This window comes from Fusarium vanettenii (assembly GCF_000151355.1).
Source record: "Fusarium vanettenii 77-13-4 chromosome 3 genomic scaffold NECHAsca_60_chr3_6_0, whole genome shotgun sequence".
NCBI lineage: Eukaryota > Fungi > Ascomycota > Sordariomycetes > Hypocreales > Nectriaceae > Fusarium > Fusarium vanettenii.
This window is the reverse complement of record NW_003315829.1, coordinates 25,507-41,991: the sequence shown is the minus strand read 5'-3', so window position 1 is coordinate 41,991 and position 16,485 is coordinate 25,507. Positions and strand designations below refer to the sequence as shown.

Sequence of the window (16,485 nt, the reverse complement as noted above, 5' to 3'; positions counted from 1 at the left end):
TCGCAAATCTCTCCGTCTTCCTTTTTCCACTTTTCAGGTTTCGTAAGAGAACATAATGGCTTCTCAAGCTAGCACATCCTTCTCCTACCTGCTTCAGCCTAGGTTCCTCCACTCGTGCTTGGACATGTGTGTGGATCGCAGTAATGAGGACAGGCTGTTACAAACAATCTCCAGCCTTCCAATTCTATCACCATTCACAGCGAATGTACATCCGTTGAGCTATACTCGTGCAAGACTCTGTCCCCGCAGGTTTGCTCATAGTGGTACCATCGGCCCCAATCGGTGCTTGCAATGCATACTCATGTGCCTCATTGGAGGTTCGATGCTCTATCATTGTCTCGCTCCCCGTCCTAGCTTGAGCGTCGCCTACCCCCTCCAGGTCTCGCGCCCACTCTTGGTATTCTTTGAGATTAGGCCCCCGTAATGATCCCCGTGATGCCCCCCAAAAAACAATGGCATTTCGTCGCGCGACCTTAGTATCCGTACAACACTATTGCGGATGAGGTCTTTGCGGGCGTCCGTAGTGTTGGCAGGGATAAATAATGCCCCTGCTGGCGTAAGCACCACTTTCGCCCGGCTGAAGCTTTCCTCGAACCAGCGTTTGTTGTCTTTTCCGGACCCTCCTTTCGCTGATACTCCAGTGTCGTTTGATTTCTCAAACTTTGCCACCTCTTCAATGCGTTTGAAGATGGCTTCTTTATTGACACGAGTTTTATTATCATATATAACTATTTTCCCTTTGGCCGTGTTGAATATGTCTATCCAGCCAAAGCCTGGGTGTCTCCAGGGCTTTTTGGTCTTGCTATAGTCGTCGAGCCCCTCCGACCCCCCGGGAGTGTCCTCCGCGGTCTTTATGGCGTCCTCGATGTAAGTTTCGTAGACTCGACTGACGTTCTTATGCAGATAATATTGCAGGAACATTCTATCGTGACCCGGAGGAGCTAGCCCCATGCGACGTTTATCCAGCTTTATAGGGGCATTCATCACCCTTGAAGGTGGCGCGTGTAACTCGAAGGCTCCTAACTCCTTGGCCATTGTGACAGATCCTGCCAAGATTGCAGATCTATGGTCCGCAAAGGTGTTGTCGACGGTAGATGGTGGCTGGACCGATGACGGGGACAATGCCATTCGCCCTGGAAGCAGTGGATGCGCCTGAGAATGCCAACCGAGAAGCCCACTGATGATAAGAACTGACAGCAGCCGGAAGATTAACGGGGAAGCCATGGTGGTAAAGGTGAGAGTCGCCAGTAATAGGAGGTACGGGAGTTATTGATAGCTAGAGCTATTGACGATGGTCGGAGCTGTTGATGGCTCTGTCTTCCCATGAGGATCTAGGATTGGCGGTGATGGAATCCATAGTGATGCTCTGAGATGACGGCTATTTATACCTTTGAGAGAGCCACACAAAAAAGGTTGAGACAAGAGCAATGACCTTGTTGGGAGGGCTTTTTGTTGAAAAATGGCGTGTGTCACGAGTTGCTGTGTTATTATCAAGTTTGACTCCAAATGAGGTCATCCGGTACGACGAAAAAAAGCCAAATTGATCCATCCATAAAGTCATCAAGATTTACCAAGGTAAACCACCGAAACCTAATGTCACCAGAATTTTTCTTCCGGCCTTTTGACTTGGCTGAGATGGCCGAAACCTTGAACCATGAGATTAACGATTCAACGCGCGTTTTGAGTTTACGGGTCGATATTCGGGCTCGGTACCCATCGAGGGCCAGGCTACAACTGTAATAAAGAATATATCTCAACACGTCATAACATCATGACCCGATGTTAACAAAGTGGCCTTTTTAAACTTCTGCAACAGCAGAAGAGTCACACCCAGCTACATCATTGTCACCACCAAGTACACAATGTCTGTCCGCCTGTCAGCAGACAAGTAGGGACTCGTGGGGGGCATCCTTTCGGCCTGCCCAATGGTAGCTTAGGCTGGGTTATTATCACCAGGGCCTTGCTGGCCAAGTTCTGTGCTTTGTGACATGGTCTGGAGTCAGAAGATGTCGTTTGGGGTTTGGAAGGTCAGTGTGATCCCGCCCTTTGTTTGGAGAGTGCTAGCTTAGGCATCGGCTTCTTATCAAAGGTGAGAGGGATGGGATCAATTTTTGGTTCTGGCAGGCCGCCTCTCTTAGTAAGGATAGTCTAGTGAAACCTGAGAATGAGTACCTCAATGTTAGAGTTTGCGGCCATGGACCAGACTATCCTTGCTAAGAGAGGCGGCCTGCCAGAACCAAAAATTGATCCCATCCCTCTCACCTTCGACAAGAGGCACGCCCAGACGTAGTCACTCTCCAAACAAGGGGCGGAGGCCGGGGCGGGAAGGCGGGAAGGCGGTTATAGGCGATGGAGAGGACCGGCCCCTCTGGCGAGGACGAGGACGAGGACGAGGACGAGCTGGAGCTCTGGGCGTGCCGGGATAGAGGGCCCTCCTTTGATGAAGGGCTGTTATATGGAACCTTTCTCCTAGGAAGGAGAGGTCATCGGCACAAAAGTTCTATGCATAGTAGCTATGGATCTTAAGAGAGGACCCTGAGGTCTAAGGGAAGGCCCCTCTGGTTAAGTTCGTATGATGTTCGTCGCGTTGGTGGCGGCCGGACGATGAGGCGGAGGTTCAGCTAGGATTCACTATTGTCGGATGACAGAAGGGAGGGTTTGGGGCGGCGGAAGCTGAACCGAGTGGTCGGGCTAGGGTGGGTAAAGCGAGCGTTGCGATATATGTGGTGATATGATATTGCAAGATGTAGGTTGATGTAAAGATATATGTAGCCTTTTTGTAAGGAGTTGCTGCTCTAATTTTGAGGTGGTGATAGTAATGATCTGCCTAAATTTGAGATTATGCTTATGAGGGGGCCCTCGGATGAAGACGAGGGTGAGGATGAGGATGAGGCGAGGCCGTGGGCGTGGCGGGGACCGGCCCCTTGGCGGGGAGAGGCCCCTCGGATGAAGACGAGGCGGGGAGACATTTTGGTGATAGCCGTCGCTGGCTGCTCGGCTTGGGAGCATTGGCAGAATCGGCCTCAATTTGTGATACTAGCAATGAGGCAAGGCCACGTGACACATCATGTGAGGCAGTCGTAATCCGCCTCCGTTGGTAGCTCTTGCGATAAAGACTTGCTTTAGGATTAGATGGCAATCATCATCCCAGAAAGAACACATACTCATCCAGTCTATCTATTCATCGCAGGTCCCCCGATACGGTCAAGGGCCCCGAAGGATCACCACCGTCACGACGATCAATATAACCAACACCACCGTCATCACCATCACCATCACCATCAACATCAACATCATCATCATCATCACCATCACTACCAAAACCTCGCTGACTCGCCCTGACTCGCTGCAACACCTAATATTCATCATTATGCGACGGCATTCTCCAATCCCCTCGGTCCCGTCGTCTTCGTCGCCCCCGTCGCCCCCGAAAGCGAATTCTCCGGTCCCGTCACCTCTGAAAGAGGAGCTTCATCCTCCGTCCGTCCCTCCCTCAACTTCCTTTCTTCATTTCCATTGATATTAACCGAGCTTCTAACAGATCATGATTCGGAAGGGCTCACCAGGCGTCACACTCGCCTTTCTCTCAGTCTAGTCTTCCTCCGTTCCCCGAGCCACCAACACACGAATACTCGATCGGACTCGCTCTATCGATATATCAGATTATTTCCTCCTCGACCACGCCCTTGATTATATACGCCCCATCACCTCTACATCCCCGAATACAAGATCGACGTAAGCTGGCAAGATAACACTCAAGGAAGAGTTTTAGACGCGCAACTTTAGTATATGGCTCTATCGTGATGCTCGAGATACACGGATGCTAACCTGAGTGTAGGCATTTACGGACAACAGTAAGCTATGCTGCGACGATCGACACCGAACGACACTGACAAGAAGGCATCTCACTGACGAGTCGATCAAAAAGTCCACCGTGTTACCTCGCCTGACTCGCACTCGCCACAAGAAGGAGCCCGAAGAGGGGAGAGCCCGAGATTGATACCATCCCTCGCACATTTGACAAGAAGCCGAAGCCTGAGCGAGTCGAGACAACAGAGGTCCGCGACATCAGATGGCCAAGTGAGATGCGGTTGCCCTTGTATTGGATTTTTGGCACTCGTGGGATGGCTAGGAGCATGAGGGACTCGTTGAGCCGCATGATGGCTTCCTCGACGGACACTATGATGAATAAAATGGTAATATCGCACTTCACAAAATGATAATTACTGTGGATAGAAGGCCCAGAATAGATGACTATTCCGAGAGATTAAATAGATTCACGACGGAGAAAGGAGTAATGGGTAAGTGACCCACTGGAGGAAATCAGTATTACAACACAGCTATCAATTCAACTGTCTAGGCCATTAAGACGCTGCCGCTAAATGGATGGTGCTGCCAACTTTGTAAATTCTTCTCAAGTCAAGGTTGCCCGAGATCTCCATGACTTTGAGGCTGGCTCACCGGCTTGAATAGCCACTGCAACAAGTTCAGTGAAGCCGGTGAACCACTCGGAGATTGCGAAACTAGGCTTTGTTCAATGCCAATCAGCAACGACGAGTGGTTGCCGACAAGTCTAAACAGCATCACGACTCCACAACAATGCATCCAGACCCTGTCGCAAGCCACGACTGGCCAATCAGAAAATCCAAGCATAGCCTTCATGGAGGCCGAGTGGCTGGTGAAATTAAAGCCCGATACGGGGAAGGCGACCGGCCCGCTGACATGGACCCCGAAGTCCGCTGACGGCCGCTGACGGTGGCTGCCCGAGCTGAACCGCGCTGGCGATTCAATTGAGGCTTTGCACTTTGTGAATCTGGAGTAATTGGTGATGCTGGTAAAACGCTAGCTTGGCTGTACACGATGAGCCTTATGGGCTGCAGGGCGAGGAGAATATAAATGATGCCCTAGTGTACAAGTTCTAGACCTGTTCTTCCCTTACTCACCATCTCTCATCCTCTCTCAAACAACCTTCACTCATCATGAAGGCTCTTCTTCTTTCCATTCTCTGGCCTGCTGTAGCCAGCGCTGCTGCTTGCAGACCAGACCCCCCAAAATCGAAAACGGCTTGCAAGTTGCCTGCCGTTGACGACGTGGATCTAAGTGTCGGTTTCAACTACAATGGCGACTGTGCCCCAAGTACCGGGACTCTCAACGGCTTCATGATATTTGTCGACTTTTCAGATGCCGAACCCGCTCAAGGCGAAACGCCCCAATCGCTCTACGACGCAGTGGTCCCCCAAACAACCGAATGGTACAAGCAGGCCTCTCAAGGCGCCCTGTCTTTGAATGTCACAGGCGATTTGTCCAAGTTTTACCGCATGCCTGCGTCTGCTGCATCTTATGGCTGGGAGCGAGGTCTCACATGGGCAGAACACCAAGCCTACATCCAGGATGCCCTCGACGCTTACACCGCCAAAGGCACTCGCCCCCCACCCCCTCAGTCGGACGTTCTCTACGTTGTTCCCGTAAACAGTGCTGGGGGCAGAGGAATTTCTCGATCCATCACTTTTGTTACACGAGCCAATACCAGGCAGGGTGATTACGTCGCCAGAAAGACCGTCACCGTTGCAACCGACGCATTTACAACATGGGGTCCGAAGAGCTGGATTGCCTTGGCTCATGAGACGGGCCACACCATGTGCTTGGCCGACTTTTACCCGTTCGAGGATCTTGGTCTGGGTTACTACGTCGGTGGCTGGAGTGCCATGGGTGATGTCTCTGGCGTTGGCCCTGACTTCTTTGCCTGGGACAAGTGGCGCCTGGGTTGGCTCAAAGACGAGTCCATCGACTGTGTTTCGGAACGAGGAACTACTGAGCACACTCTTACACCACTAGAGCTCAAGACTTCTGATAATGATATCAAGGCTGTTGTCATCGCCGTCAGCCAAACCTCAGCACTTGTAGCCGAGGCCCGTATCCCCGAAGGTCTCGACTCCGGCGTCTGCGCCCCAGGTGTCCTACTCTACACGGTCGACACGTCGGTCAAGTCAGGTTACGGTCCTGTCCGTGTTCTGGACGTAACCCCCGGATCAGGCGGCTGCGGTACTAATCCTGTCTATGACAAGAATGATGGAACACTGTCCCTGGCTCCCGGTGGAGTGAGCTCGTACAAGGTTCCTGGCTGGGGAGTTGAGGTTACTGTGGTCAAGCAGACGGAGAAGAGCTATACTATTCAAGTTGATGCTGAGTTTTAGGAGTGGGATTTTATCTTGGAGGAGATTTTTTTAGTGTTATAGAATAGACAATTAGAAAAGAGGTAGCTAATAGACGGGGTTGCGATTATAAGAACTGTTTCTTGGCCGCATCCAGATGTCCAAAATCGTGATCTAGGCAGAGGCTAATACGTGTCAATTTCCCCCGACATTACTCTCTATTTCAATTTTATTCCCCGATAATATTCCAGTTAAGATGCAATGTTTAGGCTATTTACGGCTTGTGAGAAATGTTTCCCGCGACACGACGCACGAATCAAAACTCCATGTGATTGGCTAACCCGGAACGCGAAAGGGGCTGGCGCCTAGAATCCTTCAGCCAAATTACTCGACAGCCCGTATTCTCAACTTGTTCTCAACTCGCCTGAATCTTTCCCTTTCTAAAACTCGCTCGGATCCGCCGGACACGACTCTTCACTTCTCAAAATGGTTACCTACACCGAAATCAAAGCTTCCAACTCTCTCATCAACGATGCCACAGCCCCGAGCGTCGCCGTCTTTATCGGCGGCACGTCAGGCATCGGAAAACTTACAGTCAAAGCCCTGGTCGCGACCGGTTCTAGCGTCAGAATCTACTTGATTGGCCGCAAGAGTTCCGAAGAGCGATCGCGTGCTTTCATTGAGGAGCTGCGTGTCGTCAATCCCAAGGCTGAAGTCATTTGGACTGAGGGTGATGTCTCGTTACTTGCCGAAACCAAGAGGTTATGCGAGGTTATCAAGAATAAAGAATCACGCATCGACTTGATGTTCCTTACACCTGGTTACGCACCATTTGGCGCTCGTGAGGAGACATCCGAGGGCTTGGAAATCGTCCAGAGTTTGGCCTACTACTCGCGCATGCTCTTCATCCTCCATTTTCTTCCCCTCCTCCGCGAAGCCGAAGCCCCAAGAGTCGTCAGCGTCCTTGGAGGCGGTCTAGAAACGAAGTCCCTGGAACTCGACGACATTGAACTCAAGAAGCCCAAGAATTTCGGCCCCGGAAAGGTTCAGCTTCAAGTCCTCACCATGAACACCATGACGCTTGATAAGCTTGCCGCTGAAAACCCTGACGTGACCTTCATCCACTCTTGGCCTGGATGGGTCAACACAGGAAACGTGAACAGGGGTGTTGACCAGGGCACTTTCATGTCCTGGTTCGTCTGGCTCATCCTCGAGCCTCTCATCTCTCTTTTCTCGTTCAGCGACGAAGAGTCTGCACAGAGGCACTTGTTCCAGAGTACCAGTGCTGCTTTTGGTGGTCGTGGAGTGCCATGGACTGGAAAGCAGGGTGTGAACTCGCTGGAGAAGCAGGAGAACGGGTTGTTCATCGTCAACTACAAGTGTGATTGCACTCCGCATGCCAAGGTCGTGTCGGTACTCCGAGAGAAGGCGCAGAAGCGGGTTTGGGACCACACACAGGAAGTACTTGGGCCATACCTGTAACGATGGACTCTAGTTTACTGTTATGATATTTTGCTTTTGCTTCAGGCCTTCTTATTTCTTCAGTGCGACTCCCACTACCTTCTCACCCACCCGTTTGTCTGGTATACGCTGTGCAAGGACTCAATACCACAAGTCCACAACACAGCTTGGGAAATGTCACAAGTACCACACAGATGTCGGATCCAAGTCAATTTATCGGTCATTAAGTATCCTAACTCCAAACATATAATTCGTATTTTCTTCGCACGCTCTCAATCTGCCTCAAAAGTAGGGAAATATCGTTTTAATCCCCGGTCTAAAAGTTTGATGCTGACAGGTTTGACGAGATACTCATCCGCGCCAACACTGCTAGCAGCCTCTCTGTCCGACAGGCTGTCCTGGCCCGTCACTATAAATAAAACACTTGCTTCGCAGTTCGCTTGCTTCTCTAGTAGTCGTATGCGTCTAGTAGCTTCAATTCCATCACACACTGGCATTTGTAAATCCATAAGGATGAGTTGGAATGGATCTCCTCCGCCGGCAGAGGATAATGATTGTTGTTTTGAGAAAATGTCAATAGCTTGCTGGCCGTCAGCTGCAGAGCAGTAAGGTATTCCTCGTTTCTTGCAATACATTTCCATAATGCGAAGATTAACAACGTTGTCGTCAACAAGTAAAGCTCTGGGTTTAGCAGGGCTTGCGGGGGCTTTCGTGATCGAGGTAGGTGGCCTGGATTCCATATGACTTGATGCGTTTGTCTCGTCAATCGATAGCGCTATGGTGCCCAAATCGGAGTCGATTCCGTCTGCGGCTGTGTTTGAAGGTGGTGAAACAGGCATCGATCCGTACCCTTCATCGGAGCCAGAGCCTTCGTCATTCGTTACCAAGGGCGACGGCCCTTTCGGACGAGAAAGATTGTTCCGCGAAGCGCTCATCTCCGTCATGATCCTATCGATCTCCTCAAGCGCCAGGTTGATGGTTGAGGTTAGGAAGGGGCCGCTAACGTATATGATGTTGTTTGAAGTTGGCTCCAATGTCTCTTTCTCTTCTGACCCTGGGATAAGGCAGATGACGGGTTGGTGGGGCGGGATTTTTGAGAAGCATGTGCGGCGTTCTTCTAGGTCGGGTATAAGATCAAGGATAAGAAGACAGTCATCTTTAGTCTCCGAGGCAGTAAACCCATGGCGTATCAGATATTTCTCAAAATGTGCTGACAAAGGCCCGTTTTCGGAACCAGATGTCATCTTGTGAAACTTGGATGGGATTTGTTTCGGCTTCGACCGCAGTGGTTTCGACGAGAGAGGCGAAAAGACGCAATCGACATCTCCAAAGGTTGCTCTGAAATGCGAACCACGGCCGACCTCTGACGACACCAACTCGACAGACCCACGCAGTAGTGTTGCAAACTTGACAGCGAGAGGGAGGCCCAGTCCAGCACCTGTTGAGTGCTCGCCGACCTTCTCATAAAGATCAAATATGCGCTTTTGGTCCTTGAGGTGAATGCCACAACCGGTGTCCTCAACATCAACCACGAATTCCTTGCCGTCCTGTCCCATCGATGCAGTTACTGCCACAATACCTGTTTTCGTGTTCTGGATCGCATTGATGACGAGTGGCAGCAGGCTGTCTCGAAGGAGGTTGAGGTTAACCCGAAGGCTCTCGCGATCTGTAGGCAGATTGTAGTTGAAGAATATCGAGGGCTTGTATCGTGTGTCGCCCGAAATCATATCGGATACTCCCCTTGCTAGCTCCGTCTCCAGGTCCTCGATGTGATGGACCGCATACTGCCGATCTGTCATCGCGATATCGGTCCATCTGTTGAGAGTAATCATGCTGTTGACAGTCGACATTAAATCTCGCCCTGCCGCCGAGATGGTCTCGAGGTAGAGGAACGATTTGCTGAGCGCGACGACTGGCCTGATTAATTCCGCTAGATCAGGCTTGGGGTCCTTTCCCTGGGACCATGACTTCAAGTCCTCGGCGAGGAGCTCCGCAGCACCAAGAATGCCATGAATCGGTGTTCGGAGCTGGTGAGAGATGCCGCGCAGGAACGTTTCTTTCGCTGACATGACTTCTGCTAGCAAGCGCTTCTGCCACCTCTGGGAGAGTATACCCGCGCAGGTCCGAACGAACCAGGAGTCGACGTCGTCGAATATGTGTCGAAAGTCCTTGGTAGCAACAACCAGGAGGGACGGGCCTAGCGTGCTCTCACAGTGAGCGGCAACGAACCGCACCACCTTGTCAGACGGAGTGTCGTGTTGGTTAGAGCCAGCGATGAATTCGTCAATGTAGTTCGTGTCTTCCCACAGTCCGTTTTCTAGGTTGGATGATAGGATGGGGCGTCCTCCTTCGGTTTCGATGTGGCCAGCCCGGGCAGACTGAAGGCTAATTGTCGCATCCGGATAGGCGGCCCTCATGATCCTGAGCACTGGCTCCTCGGACACGGTATCGTCATCGTCCCGCTCAACCTCGGCGATGAGTTCGGCCATCCGGTGACGCTCCCGCTGGCGCTTTGCTCTGGCGCATAGGACAATATCGGCAACGATCCAGTCGGCTAGACGAGCGAGTGTCTGTTGCTGAGGTTTTAATAAAGGCTCCTGGCTGGTTGCTGATGCCACACAAAGAGACCCCAGTCCAACACATTCGCCGGATTCGTGCTGCATTCGGAGTGGAACACCCGCGTAGGCTGTGAGTCCTCCATGTTCAACGTATGGTGATTCCTGAAATCGCCAGTCCTCCATCATGTTTGGTAGAAGGAACACATTCTAGAAAGCAGTTCAGCAACTTGTGGCAAGGGAATAGAGAGAAATACCATACACCAGGAGGCTGTGTGACCGTGTGGGCGCAGAGGGTTTCACCCCGAGGCAGGATAGCGAGCTCAAGTCCAACTGTCGCTAAGCGGATGTAGACGTTGACATCGAGAATGCCGACGACGGCGTACTCCCAACCTGTAGATTCCTGAGCAAGGCATGCCTTCTCTTGAAGGCCGGCGAGAAGTTCAGGCTCATTGATAATGTCCCGGGTGTAGTACCATAGCATAGACAACCGGAGCCTCTCATTCTTGGCTAGATGAGCGCGCAAATACCGAGGAGAGGGGCAGGACTTGTCCGGGACTGAGGAGGGTGCATAAGGGTCCGGCTTTGGGGGGTAGAAACATGACTCCAAGTCCTGAGACCAAGTCGCAATCGGTTCATCGATCTGTTCCGGGTCATAGATCGGTCCAACGATCTCGGGACGAGGCGGCGGTGGGTTGCGCTCGGACGACAACAGGACCGCGTCGGCCTTTGGGAGGAAAGACAGCGGCTTCCCGCCAATGGAGGCCATGACCAAGGGTCTGCAGCACGGGAAAGATAATGCGACAGGGGTCACAAACACATCAAGACCGAATCGAGCATCGATGGTGGATAGACAGCCAGAGACATGCGTGGTGGTGGTTAGGGAGAGGCTTTGGTCAAACTTGGAAGTCGGAGGTTGAGGCGCCACTCACGTGCCTGGGTCCCGCTAATGTGGTCCCATGGGATGCGATCGAGATCGGTCTGGACCGTTTGCTCCGGAGTCAAGACTCAAACGGAAGGTGTGATTTGCTACGGCATTTTCTTAGTGTGGGAGTTAAAGGGATAACTATTGATGGCTAAGGAGGCAGTATTTTCTGTTAGTCACTCATCTTGATTTGAGAACTTGTAAAAATTCCTCCTGGGCTGAATATCTGGGGGATCTACAGAACAGAGTTGAACACGAATTGCACATGGTTATTTATAGCTTCGGCGATCATCCGTGTTAAAGTGGATCGACAACCAGATTTGGATGGTCCACGCCCGCCATGCCTTTACCAAGATGGCGAGTTTCAGAGTCTCAATCGAATCACCGGGTTTCATTTTATGTTGGTTTGCGAACAGCCAAGAGACAATCGATAAATATCATCTTGTCAACTCACATATATAATGCTATAGAAAGTAAAAACCACAACCCGTCCATCAGTGATCAATGCGAATAACAACCTTGGCAAAGTGCTTCTTCTCCTTCAATCGGCGATAAGCATCCTTGACCTCTGCCAGCTCAAAAACCACATCGTCAATAACAGGCTTAATCTTCTTCTCGTCGATGAAGCGAACAAGGTCGTTGAACTGGTTGCGGCTACCTCCAAGGATACCTCGAGCGATGCAAGTGTTGAGGAGGGCCGCAAACATGGGAACCATCTCAGCGTCCGCGGCTCCGACACCACCAATGATCATGACGATACCATCAGTGCGGACCGCCTGTAGAGAATGTGAAAGCGTTTCGTTGCCGCCAATCTCGATAACAATGTCGAAGCCCCGTCCTTCGGGTGTGAGAGCTCGCGCCTCTTGGCCCCAGCTGTCGGGGTTGGTGCGATAGTTGACGACGTGCTTGGCGCCAAGCTCCTTGAGCCGGGCAGCCTTCTCATCGGACGAAGTCGTCGCCACGACAGTTGCACCCTTGGCTGTCGCAAGCTGGAGAGCCGCGATGCTGACACCACCAGTGCCCAGGACCAAGACCCAAGTGCCTGGCCCAGCCTCCCTACCCTTCAGGCCGAAGAGTGAGTTCCATGCAGTCGTGTATGTGACTGTAAGAGTTGCGGCATGCAGCCAGTCCAGAGACTTGGGAGCATGGACAAGAGCGCCTTCAGGGAACACACCAATGGATCGGAGTGTTCCATTTGTGCCCTGTCCAAGCATCTTTGGGACTTGGGCAACCGTGGAGAAGGCATCGTCAGGAATCGCAGGATCGAAATTGGTCACGACTCGGTCTCCAGGCTTGAAACCCTTGACGAATGACCCGACTGCCTCGACAGTGCCAGCGCCATCGCAACCCGGCACGACGGGAGGAGTAATAGGACCGTTGACACCCTGCTTGAGTTAGGGCTGTGTGATGTCTGAGCACAAGGATTACTTACCCCGGGACCAGCAATAACAAGCTCTCGATAGTTGAGACTGGCAGCATACAACTTGACCAAGACTTCACTGGGACCAAGTTCCGCCTGAGAGGGAACGGGAACGTTCTCGTGGTACTCAAGGGACTTTTCGAAGCCTTCTTGGCTGTTCAAGATCCACTGTCTAGCCATTGTGAGAGGTAATGGGGGATGAAATTTTTTGGTATGAGTGGTATTGAATGATGGATAGATGAATGTTTTTTGTTCTGAGATGAGGAATTCCAAGTTGAAGGGCCTCTCGAGAGTTTATATATGTCGGTGATGCTGGGTAAGATCATATAAGCGGCGGAAGCTAGGCGGGTCCTGGCGGAAACCATTGCGGGCTGCGGAAACGCTGTATTACCAACAGCCATCATGGAAACTGACCAGGAAACTTGATGACATGTACCCTATCGGGATTTAATTCTCTCTATGGACATTGTTTTCGAAAACCTCAATGCTTGCCGCTATTCCGCCACCTCTCCATCCTATCGGGCCCAAAATCCAGCCCCATTAAAACAAGCGGAAATACATCAACCTCATCGATACTCCTCTCTTCCAACAGCATCTCCGTCTCGCTCCTATGTAAAAATCCTACACTCCGCTCCGCACATATGCTAGTCCACGCCGCAGCTGTCTTGGCATCCCAAACACCCCTCCTCGTCGTGATGCGTACCCCTCCAAAACACGGTCCACTGCCTGTTTTCAACAGCTCATACCCCGACTGGATCATCATGGAGACACACCATGTCCTTCGGACTGATTCGGAGAGAATCCATGCATGCCATAGAAGCTGCTCTGGAGATGCTTGACAGGGAACCGGGGGATGTGAGGTGAGTTCCGGGGTGTAGACTGTGAGGGCATTGTGAAGAAGTAGCCTGTCGTCGCTGGTGGCACAAGAGGCGTGAGATAACATCTGTTTGGCCCAGCGATGTAGGATAGGTAGGTGTTGCTCTGCATAGTGCCGTTGGCGAATATTCCCGTCAAAGAGGCGGATAAAAGTGTAAATGAAGAGTGATTGCACGCGGCCAATCTCATCAACAATACTAGACTGTTGACAATCATGTGAGACAGTGAGCTTGTTTGCCTTGTCTTCTATAAATCGAAAGACCATATCGCTAGTCTTGTACGTCTTGTTAAAGTACGTCGATAGAGCCATGAAAGCGTCTTGGATGCAGCTTGGGACACTCTTCTTGTTTAACTCGGGGTGGATAAAGGGGTTGCTTCCAGTCTCGATCCATTCCTTCAACCAGTCTTTGGTCTTGTCGAAGCAAATGTGTACTTCGCCAACTGAGATTGGTACAAGACGAGAAGTATCAACCGAACTGACTTCCCAAGAGTCTGGGGTCAGGAACCAAGCCGATCTCAGGTCATCCAGAGATGGAGATGGGGAAATGGTTGTTGTGGGCGGCTCCAGCCCCAGTTGCGGATCAATTGCGATGACGTCTGGTTGAGAAGGCTGTAGAAAAGACGAGACGACTTGCTCTTCGTGTTGTTGTGGTAATCTGATCAAGCCAACATTGTCATTGGCCCCATAAACAACCATTCGCGGGTGTTCTTCGTAGGAGCAAGCCAACCCTCGGAGTTCGCAACGACGGCATTGAGGAAGCTGCTTGGTGCATTTTCGTTTGGCAGATTTGCACGGCTCACAAGCTTTGCGCGTTTTGGGATGCATTGAGATGTCTTGGCGTGTTACTCTTTGCGCCTGAACAGATTGAAGAACAAGGTCGTCATAATGATAGGGTAGGACAGGTGATGTTGTGGCCAATGTTTGTCAGCGCTGGTGGAATTAATTTCTTTTTTTGGTTAGGCTTCCGCCGCCGACTCCATCACGTCCGCACAGCGAGTTCAGGTAAGCATCAATGGGAGTCGGATTTATGGAGGATGATGTTGATTCGAGATCTCTCTCGTGATAGAGGCTTCTTCTTGGGTCAAAGGGAGCAAAAAGATGTTCACACAAGACCCCACATGGAAGCCAATGCATGAAGACATTGCAGCGAAAATGGGGAGGGATGAATGGAGATCCCGCTGCTTGGAACACGCTCGCTAATGTCACGTGCCTCCTCACTCATTCACATGAAGCCGTCTAAAGCCATGCGATAATGACAACCAAGTTGCACAGTTTCTGTTGTATTAGTTGTAGGATGCATATTTATGAAAAGCCCGACATCTATGGCGGCAATTAATGGGATTACCGACATGGTCTAGTAACACATCAACCAAAGGTTTCGTGCAACCGGCGATCGGCAGGTCTTCGCCTGGCATATTAAACCCAAAGTTCAAGCTGGAGCCTCGGTCCCTAAGGCCAGACCTTAGTTTTGAAGCTCTTTTGTGCAAGCGTGTGTTGTGAACTTCGCAACCTCTGAGATCATTGACCACCCCTGGCAATTGCCCGAGACGCCTCGGCGCGTACCGTTGAATGCTTCGCCTATTTTCCCCTGGATGCAGCAACCTGACCGTATTGGCGGAATCGATTTAAAGCTCGTGAAAGTGGAGAATGAAAGAGTAGGGAGGATTCAAGAGAAGCAACCTACTGTTGGTACCAGGATACTTCCAGCCACCGTAAAGTGTTGGCTGTAACCCCTGGGAGTGACGGGGGCTTCGGTAGCATCCGATCACACACCAATTAGCGGTGGCGTTTTGATCATCAAAATTCAATCTGTTCCGCATAAGACCCTAGGATAGAGCTAGTAGCTGACTTGGAAGGTCAGGTCGCCGGTGTCAAGGTCGGCAGTCTGGCAACATCTATAGTCACGATCAGTCACGAAGCGTCCATGGTACGCCCATTCTTTCTCAACAAGACACGAAATTGGTTGACTCTGTTTTCCATGATAAATGGAGACAATGATCTGCCATGCTTTGGAACAGGTTACAGCGTGCAAGCCGAGGGCCTCGGCGATTGCCTCTTCGAGTGCAATCGTCTCCCAGGATGAAGGGGCTGAGAATACGGGTTTTATTCCGGTTTAAATCGTCTATGATAGTTAATGTTATGCTTCGCTTCATGCTTGTAATCTTAATTCATACCTTTCCCCTCTCTTTATCTTGAGAGTAAGACGCGCCATAGCCACTGGTATTTTCTCTTACCCCAAACCGACACAACTCCTCTTGGCCATCTGGGAGCTTTCAACAGACAACGATCTTTATCGCCAACATCAATTCATCATGAGATCATTGACGACTTTGCTTCTCTTGTCCCAGGCTGTCGCAACCGCAGAACTCGACTATGACGTTATCCTTCCACCCCAGGAGCCCACAGTCACGAAGGATCCTCGCGAGTGCAACTTCCTCAACCTTCACACATACTTCTCAAATCCCACACCGACCGGAGACCTCGAAGATGTCCTCATATCTTACGGTGACGAGCTGAACAAAGACTGTCCGTGGACTGACCGCGGTATCGGAGGTCTCAAGACATGCCCTTATCCTGCGCAGTCGGTTTGGTGCGCCTTTAGCGACTACGCACCAGCGAGCATTTTGCCTGCTTGGGCTGGTCACGTCAGTGAGGCATCATCTTGGTGGGGTGAGCACAGCTCTGAGATTGTCGAGTACGCCTCGATGTGCCCCAAGAGGTGGTTCAATGCGATGATCAGCGTGCCGTATGGGTGGATTGCGCTGAACAACACCATTCACTGGGCTAGTTGCGTTGTTGAGGCGCATGCAACGGATGGGAACAAAGTTCTCCAGGCTTCACCCCTCGAGTCGACTTCGGCAACGACAGGAATGAGGACATCTGAGAACGGCCCGAAAGAAACTGCGGGCGCGAAGGGAACTGCTCGCTTTGAGGAGGCTACCAGTTCTGAAGGGACAGCAAGATCTACAGATAGCAGTAGCGGTGTCGCCAATCAGGCTAATGGTACTGGTATTTGGAAGATTGTTGGTATCGGTATGGCTGCCATGGTAGTCAACTGGGTCCTTTGAGGCGTCTCGGCCTGATAATGGTCACAT

General features: G+C 51.3%; 7 protein-coding genes across 7 annotated transcripts; 3 read left to right on the top strand and 4 right to left on the bottom strand.

Moving 5' to 3' along the window:
• Nucleotides 1–366: 366 nt before the first annotated feature.
• Nucleotides 367–1,224, bottom strand: NECHADRAFT_78509 (uncharacterized protein; the record flags this gene model as incomplete). Its single annotated transcript, XM_003040615.1, has 1 exon — nt 367–1,224. One exon carries the CDS (start codon nt 1,222–1,224, stop codon nt 367–369), a length of 858 nt encoding a protein of 285 aa, XP_003040661.1.
• A 3,755-nt stretch (nt 1,225–4,979) lies between these two features.
• Nucleotides 4,980–6,194, top strand: NECHADRAFT_92331 (uncharacterized protein; the record flags this gene model as incomplete). The annotated part of the gene is made up of 2 exons (XM_003040638.1): nt 4,980–6,098; nt 6,135–6,194. The coding sequence occupies 2 exons, from the start codon at nt 4,980–4,982 to the stop codon at nt 6,192–6,194; spliced, it is 1,179 nt and encodes a 392-aa protein (XP_003040684.1).
• Nucleotides 6,195–6,638: 444 nt separating this feature from the next.
• On the top strand, nt 6,639–7,634 carry NECHADRAFT_37353 (uncharacterized protein; the record flags this gene model as incomplete). The annotated part of the gene is made up of 1 exon (XM_003040637.1): nt 6,639–7,634. One exon carries the CDS (start codon nt 6,639–6,641, stop codon nt 7,632–7,634), a length of 996 nt encoding a protein of 331 aa, XP_003040683.1.
• Nucleotides 7,635–7,885: 251 nt separating this feature from the next.
• NECHADRAFT_37376 (uncharacterized protein) lies at nt 7,886–10,937 on the bottom strand (the record flags this gene model as incomplete). Its single annotated transcript, XM_003040614.1, has 2 exons — nt 7,886–10,378; nt 10,431–10,937. 2 exons carry the CDS (start codon nt 10,935–10,937, stop codon nt 7,886–7,888), a joined length of 3,000 nt encoding a protein of 999 aa, XP_003040660.1.
• A 650-nt stretch (nt 10,938–11,587) lies between these two features.
• On the bottom strand, nt 11,588–12,693 carry NECHADRAFT_92328 (uncharacterized protein; the record flags this gene model as incomplete). Its single annotated transcript, XM_003040613.1, has 2 exons — nt 11,588–12,478; nt 12,526–12,693. The coding sequence occupies 2 exons, from the start codon at nt 12,691–12,693 to the stop codon at nt 11,588–11,590; spliced, it is 1,059 nt and encodes a 352-aa protein (XP_003040659.1).
• Nucleotides 12,694–12,994: 301 nt separating this feature from the next.
• Nucleotides 12,995–14,215, bottom strand: NECHADRAFT_78504 (uncharacterized protein; the record flags this gene model as incomplete). The annotated part of the gene is made up of 1 exon (XM_003040612.1): nt 12,995–14,215. One exon carries the CDS (start codon nt 14,213–14,215, stop codon nt 12,995–12,997), a length of 1,221 nt encoding a protein of 406 aa, XP_003040658.1.
• A 1,487-nt stretch (nt 14,216–15,702) lies between these two features.
• On the top strand, nt 15,703–16,458 carry NECHADRAFT_78503 (uncharacterized protein; the record flags this gene model as incomplete). The annotated part of the gene is made up of 1 exon (XM_003040636.1): nt 15,703–16,458. One exon carries the CDS (start codon nt 15,703–15,705, stop codon nt 16,456–16,458), a length of 756 nt encoding a protein of 251 aa, XP_003040682.1.
• Nucleotides 16,459–16,485: the final 27 nt, after the last annotated feature.